Source organism: Glycine max, chromosome 18 (assembly GCF_000004515.6).
Source record: "Glycine max cultivar Williams 82 chromosome 18, Glycine_max_v4.0, whole genome shotgun sequence".
NCBI lineage: Eukaryota > Viridiplantae > Streptophyta > Magnoliopsida > Fabales > Fabaceae > Glycine > Glycine max.
The window spans coordinates 4,488,026-4,507,307 of NC_038254.2; the positions used below are offsets into that span (position 1 = coordinate 4,488,026).

General features: G+C 30.5%; 2 protein-coding genes across 2 annotated transcripts; one reads left to right on the top strand and one right to left on the bottom strand.

Annotated features, from left to right (window-relative positions):
• The first annotated feature begins 2,233 nt into the window (after positions 1 to 2,233).
• LOC102663395 (uncharacterized) lies at positions 2,234 to 4,859 on the top strand. Its single transcript, XM_006603051.2, has 3 exons — positions 2,234 to 2,779; positions 3,176 to 3,279; positions 4,550 to 4,859. Exons 1-3 carry the CDS (start codon positions 2,234 to 2,236, stop codon positions 4,815 to 4,817), a joined length of 918 nt encoding a protein of 305 aa, XP_006603114.1. The 3' UTR covers positions 4,818 to 4,859.
• A 966-nt stretch (positions 4,860 to 5,825) lies between these two features.
• On the bottom strand, positions 5,826 to 9,707 carry LOC100790209 (taxadiene 5-alpha hydroxylase). Its single transcript, XM_003552863.5, has 4 exons — positions 8,155 to 9,707; positions 6,960 to 7,528; positions 6,660 to 6,850; positions 5,826 to 6,404 (listed from the first exon to the last, which is right to left on the bottom strand). The coding sequence occupies exons 1-4, from the start codon at positions 8,529 to 8,531 to the stop codon at positions 6,090 to 6,092; spliced, it is 1,452 nt and encodes a 483-aa protein (XP_003552911.1). The 5' UTR covers positions 8,532 to 9,707; the 3' UTR covers positions 5,826 to 6,089.
• Positions 9,708 to 19,282: the final 9,575 nt, after the last annotated feature.

The following is a 19,282-nucleotide window of genomic DNA, read 5'->3' on the forward strand; positions in this document are numbered from 1 at the left end:
TGTTAAATATATTTGACTTCAAATAAATAATTAAAAAAATATATTAACTTTGAAGTCATTAAACATGGTACGACTTCATATAAATAAATTAAAAAAATAAAATTATTCAATTTTTATGACTTTAATTAAAAAAGATTAAAGTCGTCAATTTTTTTATGACTTCCTAGACGTTGTAAAAATTTCTATGATTTATCACTTTTTAGATATTAATTCAAAATTTACTCTCATTTAATAAATTTTAAATGAAATTATCTCCTTTTAATCATTTCACTGACCATCATGTATAAGAATTCACATATTCACAATAATGTATATAGCAAGGCCGAGGGCTGAGAAAGATTGTAATACATAATTGGTGTTATATAAAGTTTAATTTTTATTAGTAGTATGATTTTTTTTTATATTGTGTACTAATGACATAAAATATGTTAAATATAATTATTAAGGTATAAAGTTATTGTGAAAATTAATAAATTTATCATGTTAATTTGTGATTTTGTGATTTTATATTATCAATGTATAAACTATTTACATTAAACTAAATAAATCATACTTTCTTTTACTCTGCCTCAACAGATTGATTTGAATTTGGCATATAAAATAAATTTTCTTATACATATTACACAATGATTTGAATGAGATACGTGTTGTCATCTAACTAATCTTCCGACTAAAGGTTGTTACACTCATCAGTGTTCAAATTGGTCCAGGCTATTCAAGATATTCACAGGCATGAAGGTGGCAGCAACTGCTTAGGGAATCTAATCTGGTTGCAAATCTTTTAGCTAAGCATGGAAGGCATATGCATTGTCGTTATCATATTTTCCATGTTGTTTCTGAATTTCTTTGTAATGCTTTAAAGGCGGATCTGATTAATTGGGATTTGTTTTATTAATTAGAGGTTTCTTTATATATATATATATATATATATAAAGACAACCATGAATGTTACTGAAAAAAAAATTCAACAGAGATTTTATTAGTTGACCTTGCGCTGGCGTTGATTTTGTTATTGCTTCATTTTCAGCAATGTGACATGCATGATGCCCTTTTCTCTGCAGAGTTTTGTTGGCAAGGGGACTCCATAAATGAAATCATGACTCAAACATTGAAGCCATCAGCAAGCAAAGTAAATGGCTTCACCATATTTTCACTATTTCAAGAATCCCTTGTTTTTCATTAATGATATCTAAGGTTGATCAAGATGAATCTATATATGTATCCAGTTATGCATTTTGATAACTGTTGGAGCTAGAGGGCATCGTAATGAAGTCTCAAGTGTTGCAAGTGTATTGTTCATCTGATGTCTTGTGTATCTTTCCCTTTTATTGCTCGATTACTTTTTACTTGCCTGAATGTAAAATGCTTATATAAACTCCATAATTGGATCAACCATCTGACTTTTATGTGTTCTACCAGACCAGGGATACATGCATCTCGCTATGGAATGGGAAGTGAAAGCCCAATGAAGACAGATTGTTGTACCTACTAACTGTTACGTTACAGCAGCAACTGATTTTATTAATTTAGTAATTTTTATAATAATTATCTTAAAAAAATATTTAGCAACTGATTTTGTCAATTTAGAGAATGTTGAATAAGTCTCTAGCTAAAAGTCATTTTTTCTTGTAGTGTGTTTATAAATATCATTGAAAAAAAGACATGTGTTGTCTTCATTAATTTATTGCGTGTGTATCCTTGAACGAAGTTTACAACATAAATTTAATCTTTCAAAAACATTTGTAAATTCATTTTATCATCAAGATGGTCTGAATTAAGGCTACTATTTCACGACATCCAGTAACCAAAATTATCTATTGGGTAATGATATATACTTAAACACTTCAGTATTTTACACATATAAGTAACACCTTTTATTTATTTCTATCTTTATTTTTTTTACATCAAATACCTATTAGTTATATATCAATCACCTTTTTCAATTTTATTTTTCTCTCTGTGTTGGTGTATATAAGCATATGATATGGGTATCAAAAAAACATTTCCCTTATATTAAAACTAAAAATAAAGAGTGATTAAGGAGTGTGACTTATATCTTCTTAATTAATTTTCAACCGGCCTTGCAAACTTTGGCCACATATGGTCATCTTTATTTCAATGGACGTAATTAACAAGCCTGCTACAACTTTTACCTTCCCATTACCTTTTCCTTAAATATTTCTGTCACATAGGCTCATAACTAAAGCATAATTTCATTTACCTTCAGAACTCAATGGGTGGTGATGATCAAATGAAGACGCTGCAGGCAAAGCCAAAACAACAACAACTTCAACTTGAAGAACTGTACCAAGGAATCCCAGATGAGTCTGTTAACCTTACCTTTCAAGACCTAGCCAATGTGAATTCATCAAACAACACATTGGCCACTACTAAACACGTTTCTGAAGGAGGTATAATTAACAACCCTACAAATATACCATCACCTTCTCTTTCCACAGTGCCTAGACTTGACTTCAAAAAAGGCTTGGAGGCATCCTATCACAGCCATCACCACCATGACAACAACTACAATCATCACCATCAACACCAACAACATAGAGGTGGTGGTGACTCTCCATGGGGTCGTTTTAGCCATGCAAGTGATGGTGTACCAAGTAGGACTGGTGAGTATAGCATGAGTTATAATGGTATGAAGAGTGGTGAGAGTTTTGCTTCTGGAAAAGGTGGTTCTGGTCGACGAAGGCGACCAGGGATTCCTCACTCTAAGATTTGCACCATTTGCAGTAACTATGTTTATCTTTTCAGAACTAGATGCCTGGTATGTCTTTGTGCCTTACTAGTTAGTTACTCGGGATCTTGGAAAATGAAAAAAATAAATTTTTTTATCGATAAATATTATTTTATTAGAATTTTAGTTTTATTAATAAAAGAGATTCAACTTGTGATATTTTCTCTTTTTCTTTATCTTTGTATCATCTCACCCATCTTATATCTCCCGAAAATGAAAAGATTAATAATTTTATTTTCACTTATATATATTGACTAGGGCAATTTTATTAGCTAATACATGTTACAAAATTATTACATTATTTCAATCTTTCTATGTAATGTGTACAAGAAAGGGACTGTATAGTTAAAGTAAAGTTTAACTTAATTAATTAGCTATATCACAACTTTTATGATATATAGTTAATGATATTTCTGGGGCATGCAGGTATGTGGCAGGGTTTATTGCAGGCAGTGTGTGGAAATAGGCATGGGAGAAATGACAGAAGGAAGAAAGTGCATTGAGTGCCTTGGATTGAGATTCAGCCAAAGGTAATGATTAATTTCCTAATCCAGTGTTTTACTTGGAAAAAAAATTACGAAGGTAAAAAAATTTCATATAAAAATGTTAAATTCTATGTATAATTATTTTTAAAAAAAAATCCCTGATTCCACTTATGATCTTTAGTAATAAGTCTCACATTTTTGTTAAGTAAAATCTACGCATTTAATAATTAAAAATATGTTAAAAAAATGTGTTTGCTGGCAATTTTTTAATGAAAATCTCCTTGGTACATGATGTAATTGTTGTATTAGAATTTAGGCATGTACCTTCAAAATCTGAAAAGAAAAATAAAAATTGTCAAGTAACTACATTCTCTTTCAAGTTAACTACTCGTGGCAATACCGAACCGGTTCATATTGTTTAGAGAAAATTTCCAAGCATTTACAACCATGACAGATTAGTGCTAGTTTAATTAGTTTTAAAAACATATGTCCTGTCACTTTGGATTTTAGTTATAAACCTCCAACAGACTTTGGTTATTAGATAATTGTTTCTACATGAGTCATGAAATGGCATTTGCGTTTGTTTGCCGTCTCTTGTCCCCACAAGAAAACAAAAGTTCTATTGTAGAAAACGAAGAAAAGAAATCATGCATGCGTCCAAGCCAAAATTGGCCTTAATCAAACACATAGAACAAGAAGAAAAATGTGACATACTCATTAGTCATTACGTACGCGAGTTTAACGATGATTGCCAGTTATCTATTTTTTAAACCTAGAAGAAATTAGATAGGCTATGTAATGTATTTTTTAGAATTTAGTTAGAATATAGTGTTACATTATGATCTAATTATGAAATGTTACGTTTAACTGATTGGTTGACAATGTAAAAGTCTTTTAAGTAATATCTCAAAATTAAATTCTTTTTAAATTGGTTTATGGTTCATTCAGCTTTCCAAATTGGGGTTCAACGCTTCTTTTGTGTTTCTCAGCTTAATTGTGTTGTTGTGGCATCTGAAATGGCCTTTATGTTTGAAATTGGTATACTGATTTATGTAATTCTCTTTGCTTAGGGTCACATTTTGTGTCCTTCTAATAATATTTGATTTGCTTTTTTTTTTAAAAAAAAATCTTTTTACCATGCAACGTGTTCATCGATGGGATATGTTGATAATTGTTATTCTAGGCTCTTTCTATACTTAGCTAGCTTCAAATTAACCTTAGTTGAGCAAGGGTATGAGTTATTGTAAATTTCCCACAAATCAAAAAAGAAATTGGATTAATATCAATTATTTGTGGGATATGGCTGTTGACACAGGTACATAGAAAGAGCAGGGATGGCAGGGTGTTGTAGTTTGAGGTATCCAAGTACATTGAAGCATGTTGAGCTCAATTGGGCTGAGAAAGGACCAAGGAGGAGTGGTGATAGAGGCTATAATAATGGTCACCATAGTATGGCCTCCACAAGACCAAGAACCCCTACAAACCGAAGGAGTCCTCTTTCTATTGCCAGCACTGAAGCCTCCTTTGTCATGTCTGCAACCCATTCTCCCTTTTCTGCTCATCACCACCACATCCCTCTTTGAAAATTACAATAAGCAATATTTAACTTTAAATACTACCATATGCAATAATATCTCAGACTTCAGTGCGATGCCTGATAATATTCTTTCAATATATTTTTTCAGAGTTTGTTTTATGTGACATTATTTTATATTATTGTGTCATTCAATTTATCGATTCTATTTGAATTGAAAGCTCTACTATTTCATTCTTTATATATATCACTGTTTTCACTGTGTCTTTTCTTGCGTATCTAGTTAATGGTATCAATATTATCAACCACCTAAGTCTCGCATCAAAATAATCGCCAACTATCTTGTTTTCTTAAACGACGACTACAAATACAATAGTTCAAAACTTCAAATCAAATTGATAAAATGAGTAAATGTTGAAATATTGAAAGCTTGCTAAGCCTGCCGGCTATAGTGCATGACTGCATTCCACAAGTATATGCTAAACGACAATGTTGCTAGCTAGTTTTTTCACCCAGATATGTGTCACATTTGACTCTCTTTCTGTTTCACATAAACAAGAGAGGTATTTCCAAAGTTTGATTTTCTGTCTTTAATTAATTGTGTGGGCATCACATAGAAATTCACGTGGTATCCATAGTTAATTTTGACTTAAATATATTTTTGGCCTTTCATTAATAAACTAATTCAATCATGCAGTCGGTAAAAAAAAAAAAAAAATAATAAGGCATTTCTGTCCTTAATTTAAACCCTACTGCCCCATAATATATAATTGGTGACATGTAAGTCTTTTGGAATTTTAAGTTCTAACTTAACTTAATTCTAAAAATTAAAGACTTAAGTATAATTTTTATTCCTAATAAATGATCAAATTTTTGATTTGGTCTCCAATAATTTTCTTTTGACCTTTTTATCCCTAATTAATAAATTTTTTATTTTATTTTTGTCCTCAAATTTATTTAGATAGTGCTTTGAGAAGTGATTTAAATAGTACTTGTGGGAGGAAAAATAAAATAAAACATTTATTAAAAATCGAAAAGTTAAAAAAATATTGGAGTACAAAACAAAAAATTGATCATCCATTTCATTGACCAAAAACATATTTATGTCAAAATTAAACCATTGAGTGACATTGTCCTCTACTTATATATAATATTTTGATTATACCATAGTTAATGTAGAATTTCTAACAATAAAGAACTATGTATATCATTAATTTACATGAGAGAATAATAAAAAACAACGATAATATATATATATATATATATATATATATATATATAAAAGAAAAACAATGAAGGGTAGGACAAGAACTCAGTAAGTTTAAGAAATACTACAAGATCTGGGTTTGATCTTAATTGGGAGACCCATGGATGGATATGGCATTGGTTGACGAGTGATTGCTTCCTCTGGGTTTACTTGAGACCATTCATACATCTTTACAAAGTTGTGAATAATAGCCAAGGTCTCAATCCTGGCAAACTCGTTTCCTATGCAATAATGAAGCCCTGCACCAAATGGGAGGTAAGAATAAGGTGGAATTGGCTTGGTTGGATTCTCAAAACGAGATGGATCAAACTTGTGTGGATTCTCGAATATATCATCGTTCATATGCGTTCCATATGCTGCCCAATACACCTGAACAATGAATAAATTTAACATTAGACTTTGTCCAAAAATGATGTCAATAATTAATTTATGAAGACCAACAACATATAGGTCCAGTGAAAGGGTTAATTAGTCTCCTACAACGTGACGAATCACGGTTCTAATCCTTGTGGAAGAAATACTCACATTTAGTATCAGACGATGTCTCGAATAACATTACCCCAAAAGAAAATAGTGTAAAGAAAAAAAATATAGTTTATGAAGTTTTGAGGATTTTAATATCACCTGCCACCCTTTTGGTATGTCATAGCCTTTGTAGTTAGTGTCTTTAAGTGCTTTCCTAAAGCTGCCAAACAAAGGAGGGATCATCCTCATCAATTCCTGAGCAACTCTCCATGTGTATTTCATCTTTTGTATCTCTGCCCATGTTAGCCTCTCTTCTGTTCCTTCCCTCTGCTTTATAATTTCCATTTGTTCTGCATAAAAAGAATTTAGCAAAACAACCAATGGACTAATTCTCATTTTTATTTTGTACCTAGGAATTGCACACCATAGCATAGTCTAAACTCCAAGTTCAAGTGTTACCTTCTAAAACTTTGTTGTAAACCTCTTGATCTCTAGATAACTTCCATATCATCAAGCTCATAAGAGTGGCAGATGTGTCATGACTAGCAACAAATAAAAAAATAAAATTATCAGTGATTAAATCATCATCTAGAGGTTGATGATTTTCATCCCTTAGTGCAAGCAGGCAAGAAAGCATGTCATTTGTGGAGCTTAGAACTCCTTTTGACAGTTCCTCCCTTCTTTTGTTCAAAATAGGAATCATCCTGTCTACAATTCTTGCCCTGGCTCTTTGGCCTCTCCAAAATGTGGTGCCAGGGAGATTGATGGGAAGAGAATGAATTGCTTTAAATGCCAAAGTAAAATCTACAAACAAAGCCTCCTTAGTGTGCTCATCCTTAATGTCAAACAATAGATTGCATGCTATCTCATAGGACAGTTTCTTCATGAAGACCACAGCTCTAATGATTTCATTCTCTCTGAATTCTCTCAGTAATGTAGCATTCACCAATTCATCCATCTCTTTGACATAGTTCTGAAGGCATTCAGGTTTCAAGAATTTCAACATTTCCCCTTTGACTAACCTGTATCTGCATCAAACATTAACAAAGCCTCAAAACAGATGACTAGTATCCTGTTGGGTAACACGTGAGAATCACACTGGAGATCATAATATTTGATTATCTAGGAATTGATTATTTTTTGCCAATTTCTTTTTGGGATTTTGAAAATCAATTTTGCAGTGAGTAGAAATAATTTTGAGAGGATGAAACTTTCTAACTTTTCTTTAGACATAAATTGATTTTGGGTATGAGACCTGAAAATATATATTTACACTTCTAAAGTGATTTTACTTTAGTATTCAAAACAAAATCAATTCTTTTAAACTCACTTATAAATATCATTCCCCAACACAAATTAATCTTTTTAACCACAACTCTTTCAAATTCATTTCTATTAAATTTGAAACAAGGACCACCAGTAAGTCCCTTTATAACAGTAATGAGTTATCTAAATACTACCACTAATCCAAAAAATCACTTATCCACTATCCAACTATCCATAATCCATCCATTCAGAGGTTAAACACCTTATTTCAAAGTGTCATAATTTGAATCAAGATCATCATCATATAAGAATTATTTTGACATTTCATCCAAATCATTTAAACAGACAACTTAAGCTGAATCAGTGAGTTAAGTTGAAAATTATGTACCTTGGTCCTGTAAGTTCAACTAAGCTTTGCCTTCCAAGTATCTTTCGCAGGGTGAGGGGTTTCTTAGAAGAAAGCAAATCATCTGGTGAACCAAGGACAAACTTGTTTCCTTCTTGTCCAATTACAAAGACTGTAGGGAACCCCATTAAGGAGGTTTTGAAGATAGGGCCATACTTAGATATCCGTTCTTCCAACCAAACAGAACCCTTATCTTGTCTCTGTGCTTTGAGAAAACTAAGTGTCTCTCCGATGATAGGGTACCCCAGAGACCCTTTTGGAACATTTTTTGTTTGACTTTTTGATAGACACTTTGAGAGTAGAAAAGCTAAACTCAAAGTGAATGCAAATAGGACAAAGAATAGTATCCCATAAACCATTGACTTTAGCCTTAACGAGTGTTGAGGTTTGGCAAATATAATGAAACAGTGACTTCAAATCATTCAGAGTAGTAGCTATGTGAATCAGATGATAGAAAGACTCAGATAACAGAAATCATACATGGCCTTCTTAGACTTTCAGTGATGAAGAAAGAGAAGACATTTAAGCAGATTTTTTAATTTTTTAATTTGGTACAACTAATCAAATGAATAATTAAATCAATTGAATAATCAAATTAATGGGATCAAGATGTTTTATAGTTAAATTTTTAACTGCTCTGATCCTAACATTTTAAAATGTTTCTGTTTTTTTTTACTAAAAGAAAATGTTTGTTTTTGTGTTAAAAAAAGCATAAGAGTTCCCCCTAAATATAAATCATCGATAGATTGATAGCTGCATCCCATGCAGTTTAATTTTCTATTGCAGCCTTCCAGGTATCCAGTTTCAGTTGATTGAGAGATGGCAATTAAAATATATATTTTGTGCAACAAGCCTACAAAGTACAAACACCTAACGACAATTGGCAAATTCTTAAAACTAGTTTTATATAGATTTGTAAAATTTGTTTGATACCATTTTCCATATGGCTTTAGGGGATGTTTAAGAAAAAGTTACGTTAAATTAAACTTACTTTTTCACAGAAGTAACACGGAACTTCTACTTTTGTTACTTTGAAATGCGTAAATTTTCGTTTGAAAGGTTTCAAATGGAAATCCAAACACACATTCAACAATTGTAAAATTGGCTTTTCAAATTGCATTCTGGTTCTTGGCCGATTGACACATGCATGGATTGGACGACAATGACCACTCTATGCACCTACATCTTTTAGGCTTAGCGCCTTAAAAAAAACACCTTTTAGGCTTAAAAAAACATATGCATAGAATGGATTAGGACGAGGATGACTTAAAACACCTACCCCTTAGGTCTAGTGTTTGGAGGACTGTAAGCCTGTCATCCAAAACAATGCTAACTATACCTTGAAGATTAGTCCAATGACTAAAGAACTAGGGGTTGACCTAACCTTGGGAATTTATAAGAGCAATAAGGCACAACATGATTCAAAAGCACTATGAACAAGTGACTTCTAGACTCATCCTTGTAGCTCCTTGGCCAACAATAGACAACTCTTGTACCCTCCTGACATCCCTTAACAACCAATAAGACATGCATGTACCAAGTCGGGAGGATGTGACAACATGTTAAAAGACACACCCAATTTAAAAGAGGAGGTGGTGCAACCCTTTCCTTAGGTAGCTAATGGGAGAGTGGACAAAGTTTCTAAACTCAAGCATCCCTTCATACTCTCCTATTCAATTCTAAAAAAATGCACTTCAATTTCATATATAAAAGAGAATTACCCAAAAAAAATATTTTTAAAATTTTTATAAAAAATGCAATATTTGAATCGTTTTTATATTCTATTAAAACCTTTCCATTTTGTGAATTGGTTGGAAAAGCCACTTTTTTTTTTAATTATTTCTTGCATACATGTTTGTAAATTTCACAAAGCTAGTTTTATATAGATTTCTTTAAGTGTAACCTCCATGTAGATTTCTTAAAGAAAATTAGAAAATGTGTTTGATAGTACCATTTTCTTAATTTAAGGTCATAGCTTCTTGAGAACTACAAGTCTAGATTATATGTGAATGAGTAAGATTGTAAGTTAGTACTTGTTAAAAAATAAAATTAAAAATAAAAATCATGAAATCATAAAATTAAAAATACAATTATAAAGAAGAGAGTGCCACAACCTGAGGAGGCATGAGTTTTTAAAAAAGGTTTTTTTTAAAAAAAATTGATTTTATTTTATTCACTTTTTTATTCTTTCTTTCTCCTCTTCCATCTTTTATACATTTTTCCCTTTCTTTTTTTTTTATCTCTTCTTCTATGTTAAATTTTATTTTCTTTTTGTCTAATTCTCTTTTGTAGTTCTCTTGCACCTCTAACAGACGCACACGCATGCAAATAAAGCTGTATATTTATTTTTGCTATTATTCTAAAGTTTGTAAGAATTTATATATTCTTATATATGCAATATTGTTCTTATTAGACTTAGTTAAAACTAAATGAAAGTCACAGAATTAAATGAATAAATTTACAAGTCAGAAGTTAGGAAGTTACATATTAAATTAAATAAATAAATTCAGTTAAAATGTAAAAAATATTTAATATTTTATTTATTAAATAAATAAAAAAATTTAAGAATATATATACATTGTAAAGATAATTTAAAATTATTATTTTCTTATTATCCATGCTTTAACTACACAACTTTTATTCTTAAAAAAAAAAAACTACACAACTTTTGTTTTATTTTATATGTTGTCCGCGAATCTGGGTCGTTTGCTTTACGCACCTAAATTTGTTGCGCATGAGGTGCGATTGCAACTGGAAGGCTTGTGACCAGCACTACTTCATTAGTTTAATATTTTTTAAAAGGATTACAAAAAGAGAATTATTACTTGTTACTTTATGTATATGTATGGCAACTTGGTGAATGAAAGTCAATTCAAGTTTGAACTAATGAATTGATTTTAACCAAGTTGAGTATATCATTTAAAAAATAAAACTCTTATAGCACTAGTATTCTGAGAGTTAATTTCCTTGTTAGATGGCCAGACATTAAACATAATTAATATTATTATTACTAACCAATTTAAGAGTAATTTCCTAGAACTATTTTTTATAATATATATATATATATATATATATATATATATATGTATATATATATATATACATATATATTGAATTCGAAATATTTGGTATCAAATTATTTTTTTACAAGTTTAAAATGTCACTGAACTAAATAGTAGCTAGTAAACTAAAATAATGAATTTGGGTATAATTATTATTAGTCGGATCAATTTGATGACAATATATTTCTTAAACATTTAACTAATGTGTTACGTTACAAATTTTCAAATATTAATTTAAGAACTTATTATATGGTTATATAGAAGAGATAGGCCAATATTTCTTGACTTATTAAAGACTTTCTGTGGACATATTTTTTTTATAAAATATAAGGGCTGGCAAGTGAATGAGATCTTTGAAGGTTATTAAGCGGAAGAAATTTCTCTGTGGTAGGAATAGATTGTGGTTTCTTTTTTTCTTATCGTGGAAGAAATTTCTCAGTTTAACTATCGTTAGAAAATACTTTTACGGTTTCATATTGCTAGAAAAAAAATTGTACCAATACTACAATATGAGTGTAATTGGGTGAGTTTGGGTTAGATTTAGTTAAACAAATGACCTAATCCAATTAAAGTTGAACGAGTTAGTTTGGATCAATTTTTTTGAAGAAAAAAATAATGTTTAATCTTTATCGCTTTGATCATGAAAGTTAAGGATTCATTGATGCTTACTCAGTTTAGGTTAATAAGTTTATCTAATCAATAATAAATAATATTTAATTTTTTAAAAATTTAAAAATATATATTATATATTACATATAATAATAATAATAATAATAATAATTTAATATAAATTAACGGGTTAATAGATTAACAGGTTAGATATTAAAATTCGTGATCCAACTCAAAATTCAACGAATTTGATTGATTCGATTCACATCTGATTCAAACAAAAAAATTATCTCATCACAAACTATTTAGATTGATTTGGGTGACTCACACCCACTTACACCCTTATATTATATTTATCAAAATTAATGAATTTATAACAATGTAAAAATGACAAGTGTGTAAAAGTTTAAATTAAAAGGAATAGAATTGTGATAGGATAAAAGTAAAAATAATATATATTACAATCTCATTTATCATTCTATTTCATTTTAAGATTAATAACTCAAATAATATATTAAATTAAAATGTTGAGTTTTAATTTACATATTTTATATTGAAGTTTGTAAGTTATTAATTCATCAGAGATTATTTTACTATAATTTCAAGATAATTATTATAATTTGGTAAAAACAAGATAACTATTAAATAAGTGAATAACATATTATACATAATGCATAATCATTTGGAAAATGTTAATACTCTACTTCTCTAAACTCCTTCGTCGCATTCAACGTCCTAAATATGGTCATGATAACTTGCATGATTTTCGGAAAAAGGATCCCTTTAAAGCATTTTATTAAAACATAAATGGACCTGTACCCATCATGATTAAACATCAAAAGATATAACGAACCTGCAGGGACACTATGATTCAACGAAATTAACAAAACAGAAAATGTCTTGATTAATTATTCTAATTAATTAAAACTTTAAGGCAGTATTTAATAAAATTATTTTGTTTGATATATTACCGTAAAATATTATATATAATAATAATTTAAACATTTTTTAATAATTTTTAAATGTTCATCAATACGTTTACCGTTAAGTAGTTAAGAAAGTTAAAATATATTTTTTAACAATATAATTTTAATGTTAATAATATATCTACATTGTGATTGTAATAAAAAAAAAAGAACATTGTGACTTTTCAACAACAAAAAAAAAGTATTTATTAATGTTTAGTCAGTGGGTTTAAATCATAATTAACAAGACGCAATAAAAGGAAGAGATCATTTTCTCCCTTTCGAATGCAAAGTAACTTTGAGATGATGATGCTGAAGTGAACGAGTAAAAGGACAACATCATCATTATCCGAACTGAGCTTCAATCAAATTTATTTTTAAAGGGCAACATTATCATCATAACTGATAGCTTCCATTAATTTTAAAGTGATCCGAACTCAGGACTAAACAACTTTTCGCGAGAGCATGCTTTATTAAATTAATGAATTACCCCCACTTGTGCAAACTTTTTAAATTTTTATCCTCACCGGTTTCAATTTTTATTTTTTCGTTGGAATAAAGTCTAATGAACCTTTTACTTTCGTTGGAGTAACTAGTATAATACTTTTTTAACAGAAAGCTAAAGCCTGCTAAACACACTGTTAATAATTAATTAGATCAGATGCCATTCAAATTAGATTATTTATGGTGACCAATTTACAAAGATCACTATGTTTTTTTTTTTTTTTAAGAAATATGAATTTATATTATAATGATGGGAGCACTAGGAGTACTCCAACTCATTACAAGAATGTCTCAGATGAGATAGTTTCAAACTTTACTATATAGAAAAGGTGAATTCCACCAATCTGAAATATTCGATCCACCTACCCCTCCTACCTTTTCCATGAACCAGGCCCAACATATGTGCTTAATTTGATTGATAGTCTTGGGAATGACTTTTTCCTCCGCCTTGAAGATGCTATTATTGCGCACCTGCCAAATGATCCACAAAGTAGCCAACCAAAACATAAAGGGCACCTTGTTGCTGCTAGTGTTGTATTTGAGGAGCCTATCATATTCCCAAAAATGTTGAACTCCCCCCACTGCTATAACATCGACAATCCCAATCCAGCTCAAAACTTCTTTCCAAATACATTTAGAAAAATCACAGTGAAAGAATAAGTGTACATCACAAGAATCACATAGAGAGCACCTACTATTATTAATGACCACATTCCTTCTAACTAAATTATCCTTGGTTGGCAATCGATCCAATAGTAACCGCCAACAAAACAAAGCTACTTTGGATGGCACAGGAACTTTCCAAACTATAGATAGTATATCCAGTATATCACTATTCATTTGTGTTTGATTTACCAAAGACATGGCAAAAGAATAGCAAGAACTTACAGTGAATAATTTGGAGTTGTGTAAGGACCACTTCCACCTGTCATGAGATTCTGCCACTAGATGCACATCAACCAGAATGGTCTCCAAAGAGTGAAGTGACTCTTCCTCATTCGAATTTAACTGTCTCTTCCAAGTCAAGTCCCACGTCCATTGGTCTCTCCTCCATGAACCTGCGTTTCCTACAGACACCAACTGCTGAGATGAAATTGCAAACAGCTCCAGAAAAGCATCCTTCAACGGCTCGGACCCTAACCATTTATTATACCAAAATAGAATTGATTGTCCATCTCCCACATCACAACTCACTGCTCTTTGAAAAAAATTCTGGTTTTGTGACAAATCTTTCTCCAACAACATCAAATCCCTCCACCATATTGAATCTTTTGTGCCCCATGATCGATCAAGACTACAAGTTTGCTTTGCTATTAAATTACCATATCTAAAAGCTAGCAAATCCCTCCAAAGTGCATTATGATCATGAATACACCTCCACTTCCATTTAGTAAGCAAAGATATGTTGAAAACCTCTAAATTCTTCACACCCAACCCTCCCTCTTTCTTCGGTTTGCAAATGTCTTCCCATGACACCCAACAAATCTTCCTTTCCTCCTCATGTGATCCCCACAAAAAATCTCTTTGAATTTGTGTTAGTTCCTTAATAACCACTTTAGGAGCTTTGAAAAAGGAGAAAAGATATAGAGGTAAACTCGAGAGGAGTTACCTACAACCTTGTCTACCAATTATTTGGAATAAAAGTTATTTTTAAGACAATAAATATAGTTTATACATGGGTTAAATAATACGTTAGTGGTTTGAGTGATATTGAATTCAATTAAGATGTAAGTGATCCTGATTGAATTGAGTTTTATCTATTTTTTAATTCAATATAATTAAACTTAATTAGGTTGGTTTGGATTAGGATTATCTTTTTTATTTTACCAACCTAATCTAACTTGAATTGAATTGGTCATCGGATTGAACTATTAAAATCGGTCAAATCTTCAAGTTTTGGGAAAAAAATTAAAAAAAATTCTCAAACTAAAAAATTGTAAGGATATTTTTTTCTTGATAGAATAGTAAGGATATTTTTAAAAATCAATATTCATAAAACATTGCATTATTCATACTATAAATAGAAAGAAATCATAAATGTATACTTACAATATCATTAATAAAATAATGTATTACCTTAAAATAAACAGAAAAATATAAATTTCAAAATAATGTGTTACCTTAAGATAAAATGCATATTACCTTTAGAGTAAGACGTGCTTGGTTTAGGATTTCTACCGTAGTAATTTAATTGTATGCGGGGTGAGTTTGGTTCTGGTTGGAATCGAAACTCCTAATCTAGTGTCCAATCCAAATTTATTTGATTCATTAAACATAAACCAATCAAATCTAATGGTCAAATCCAATCCACAAAAATCTAATTGGATTGGATTGGATTAGGTGGATTCATAGATTTGGTCTTATTTGCTTATACCTCTAGGTTTAATTCTCTTAAACAAAGTCTTGAGCTTGAGTCTTTGTTAGTGAAAAAAAATATAATTAAGAAAAAAAATCTCACTAAAAATACATGATTACATAAGTTTTTTATTGAGAGATTAATCATCAATAAATATATTAGATACTCTACATCAATATTCTGATAACAAAAAAAATACATAGTTACATACAATTGTTGGTGAAATTCTACCTTGGTGAATGATCTTATGATCCTAAGATCTTTTTCCATCTCTTGTCACCCAAGATGTGCTCCTTTCATCAAGCAAGTTGATTGTCACCTTCCTTTCTTCAATTGATTAAAGTGTAACTCTGACGAGACTCAAAAAGGAGAACTTGGATTGGCTGGTTGTGGGAGTATTTTTAGAGACCACAGTGGGGCCATGTTATTGGTTATTTTGCTACTAATTTGGGCGTCAAGCATACACTCCCCGTAGAACTTGTGTGGGCTATGAAGGCCACTAATTTAGCATACAAGAAATGATGAAATCATCTTTGGCTTGAATGTGATTCACTGCTAGTCATTAAAGTTTTTACTTCGTTTAACTTGGTGGGATATTACACAAGCGTTGGATAAACTGTGTGAAGTTAATTAGGAATATGAATTTTTTGGTTAGTCACATTTACAAAAATACGTGTGCAGATAAGTTAGTCTCTCATAAAACCTGTATACAAGGCTGTTTTTGGTGAGATTTTTTCCTAACCTTAGAGATGAATTCTTTAGGAAAATATTGGGTATTCCTATTTTCATATTTGCATTGTTGTTTCTCTGCCTTGAATTTGGTCTATGCCCTTAATGACCTTGTTCTTTTTTCCTCTTTCCAATACTATAATTTGGACATGCTGCAGATGATTGCTAATGATTATGGTGTCAACATAGTTGGTATTTCAATCACTTAAGTCATGCTTTTTCATGCATTCTTTTGTCTTGAAACTCAATTTGGCAGCAAGTTAAAAATGCATAAGATTTAATCGTGGGAAATTTTTTAGCTAAACAATTTCTACAACTCAAAGGGAATTGAGCATTAAAAATCATGTATGAACACTTTCTAACAAAATGGAGTGGTTAAATAATGCATTCTACTAGTAACTCTAGAAGTTATGTTGCAGTCTACGATGGTCAAGAAATGAAATTTGTGTTTGAAGGACAAATTTTTCCTGACCTTTAGATTTATTAATATATTATTAGACAGCTGGATTCATGACATGGAAAGCTATTGAAACAGTTAAATAGTTTTACAATAGACAGTTGTTTGTTTACCAGTTTGTCCCTGGGTGATTTTAAATTAAAATGTATTTATGTATATGTGTTTGTATATTTGTTCTTTATCATATTATCTCATTCATCTGTTCATCGAGTCATCTTCTCTTCCTTCGTCACTGTTCTCCATTGTGAGTCGTCGCTAAAGATGATTTCGGACGGTGGCACTAACCAACCAACACCGAAATTCACCCTTTCACATTCATTATCTGTCGATCTTGGCTGCCATTAATTCACACTACAAAAAAAAAAATATTTCCGACAACACAAATCCATTGGTAATTCAATATTTCTAACAGACTCAACAGACTAAAATCTGTCGGTAAAATAATCGTAGGAAATTTTAATCAACAAAATTTTGTTGTCCGTTGATATGATTTCTGATGACTTTTTTGACAAAAATTATCGACGAAAAAATCGTTAGTAATTGTTTTTGATTCCCAAAAGATTCTTTATTTAATACCAGAAAAGTTACAACAACACTCAGTTGATATTTTGAAGAGGTAAAGAAATACAAAATAGAGAATATAACTTTCTAAATGAACAAAATATGAAATATAAATAACATAACCACAACTAGAAATATACTTAACATATTTAAAATATAAAATTTTAAACAAGTAGAATAAAAAAAAAACCACAACTAACCTGAACAGTGAAACGCACGTGTGAGTGATAACTGTGAAATCTGAGTTAATTTGATAGTCAATTTTGACTAAGAATGATTACAATTTCTTTATTATTGTTATTAATGAAATAATAATAAAATTAATATCTTTGCAGTTTTTATTAGCAGAATTCAAAAGAAGAAGATTTTTAGCGCTTTAGAGAAAAATTGAGGCAAAACCTGAAAGAAAAAATCTTGAAGAAAAGTTGGAAGAGTTGGACAGCATGCTTAGCGCGCAATATTGACCCAGCGCCCGTTCTCGTTTAACAATGCTTAGCATGAAGAAGGCCCACGAGAAAGTTCAAGGTCGTGCTTAGCGCAAACACCGCACTAAGCGCGTGATTAAATAAACCGTCATTCTCACTAAGTCCAGGAGTGTGCGCTCAGCTCGAAGTCAACGTGAAAAGTAAGTTACCTTAGACCTATAAAATGAGTAAGAAGCAAGGGAAAGACATATCGAGTCTTAGAGCTCTCTAGTGAATAAATCCAAAGTCTGATTTATGCATCTATAATCTTAATGCGAATTATTATTTTATTTTTGCAAAGAAATTTGGAAGAAAAGGATAAATAAATTAGGCTCGTCGTGTGGGAAACCAAAGATAGAGTGTCTTAGTAGATGTGGGTGGAAACATGAATTTCATTAGATAGAGAAAATCATTAACATTGCATTACAAGTAGTTTTGACTGTTAGGCCCCAAGATTATCACATTCTAAGTTCATCTTGCATTTCAATTACTGTTTATTTTTCTTTTTCTTTTACTCCAATTTTCACACTTACAATTCTCTATATCTTCTACTTCTTCTAATTGCTTAATAATTGAGTTTACATCACTTCAAGTACAATCAAAGTTCATGTGGATTCGACGCTCGGACTTTCGAGTCTTTTATTACTTAAAACAAATTGATACACTTGCCAACGAGTTAACAGTAAGTAATGGAACAATCGTGTAACATAATCTCACTTATGAACCTAAGAGTAAGAGAGAAAGAAAAAAGTATAAAAATGGTTAAAAAAATTTGTATCTAAAAATGTTTATCATGAAAAATTGCATTAAATATGTTTTGCAATTAGTCAGCATGCGGTTTATAAAGCACTACTTCAGCCATGGTCAATAAAAAACAAATGGTTGGGATGTTTAATTGGAATTTTGAATTTTTTATTATAACCACTTATTTGATCACCGATAAAAGACAAAAAATCAATTGAGTTAGACCCTTTGATAAAAGTTTAATTGTTTGAAGTAGTTACTCTAAATAATGTCTAAATAATTTTTTTAATAATTATTCACTACTTTTACGTTGTTAGTTATTTTTTTATCAGTCTTATTTTTTATTTTTTTTATTTCTAAATCTTTTTTCTCTTTTTTTTTATTTACAATATTTATTGAGGCACTCTCCCCCTAGTTAAATAATTTAAAAAGCAACATCTATAGTATGAACGAGTTTCTATTCATTGTCATGGGTAAAATGTTACTCTAGGAGGATACTGACACTTTGAGATGGACACATCTTTGTCATATTTTGGGTTGATCTTGATTTGAAAGGAGCATTGTTGTACATAGTTGTCTTTGTGGTCGTGTCTATAAATTTTGGGGCCTTAGACAAAAAATTATAAGGACTTAATATAACATAAGAATGTAGGTTTGGT

Coding starts and splice junctions, on each gene's coding strand:
- LOC102663395 (XM_006603051.2), top strand. CDS start 2,234: ATGGGTGGTGATGATCAAATGAAGACGCTGCAGGCAAAGCCAAAACAA. Junction 2,780..3,175: donor TTTTCAGAACTAGATGCCTG/GTATGTCTTTGT, acceptor TGGGGCATGCAG/GTATGTGGCAGGGTTTATTG. Junction 3,280..4,549: donor GGATTGAGATTCAGCCAAAG/GTAATGATTAAT, acceptor CTGTTGACACAG/GTACATAGAAAGAGCAGGGA.
- LOC100790209 (XM_003552863.5), bottom strand. CDS start 8,531: ATGGTTTATGGGATACTATTCTTTGTCCTATTTGCATTCACTTTGAGT. Junction 7,529..8,154: donor GTTGAACTTACAGGACCAAG/GTACATAATTTT, acceptor TGTTTGATGCAG/ATACAGGTTAGTCAAAGGGG. Junction 6,851..6,959: donor TTACAACAAAGTTTTAGAAG/GTAACACTTGAA, acceptor CTTTTTATGCAG/AACAAATGGAAATTATAAAG.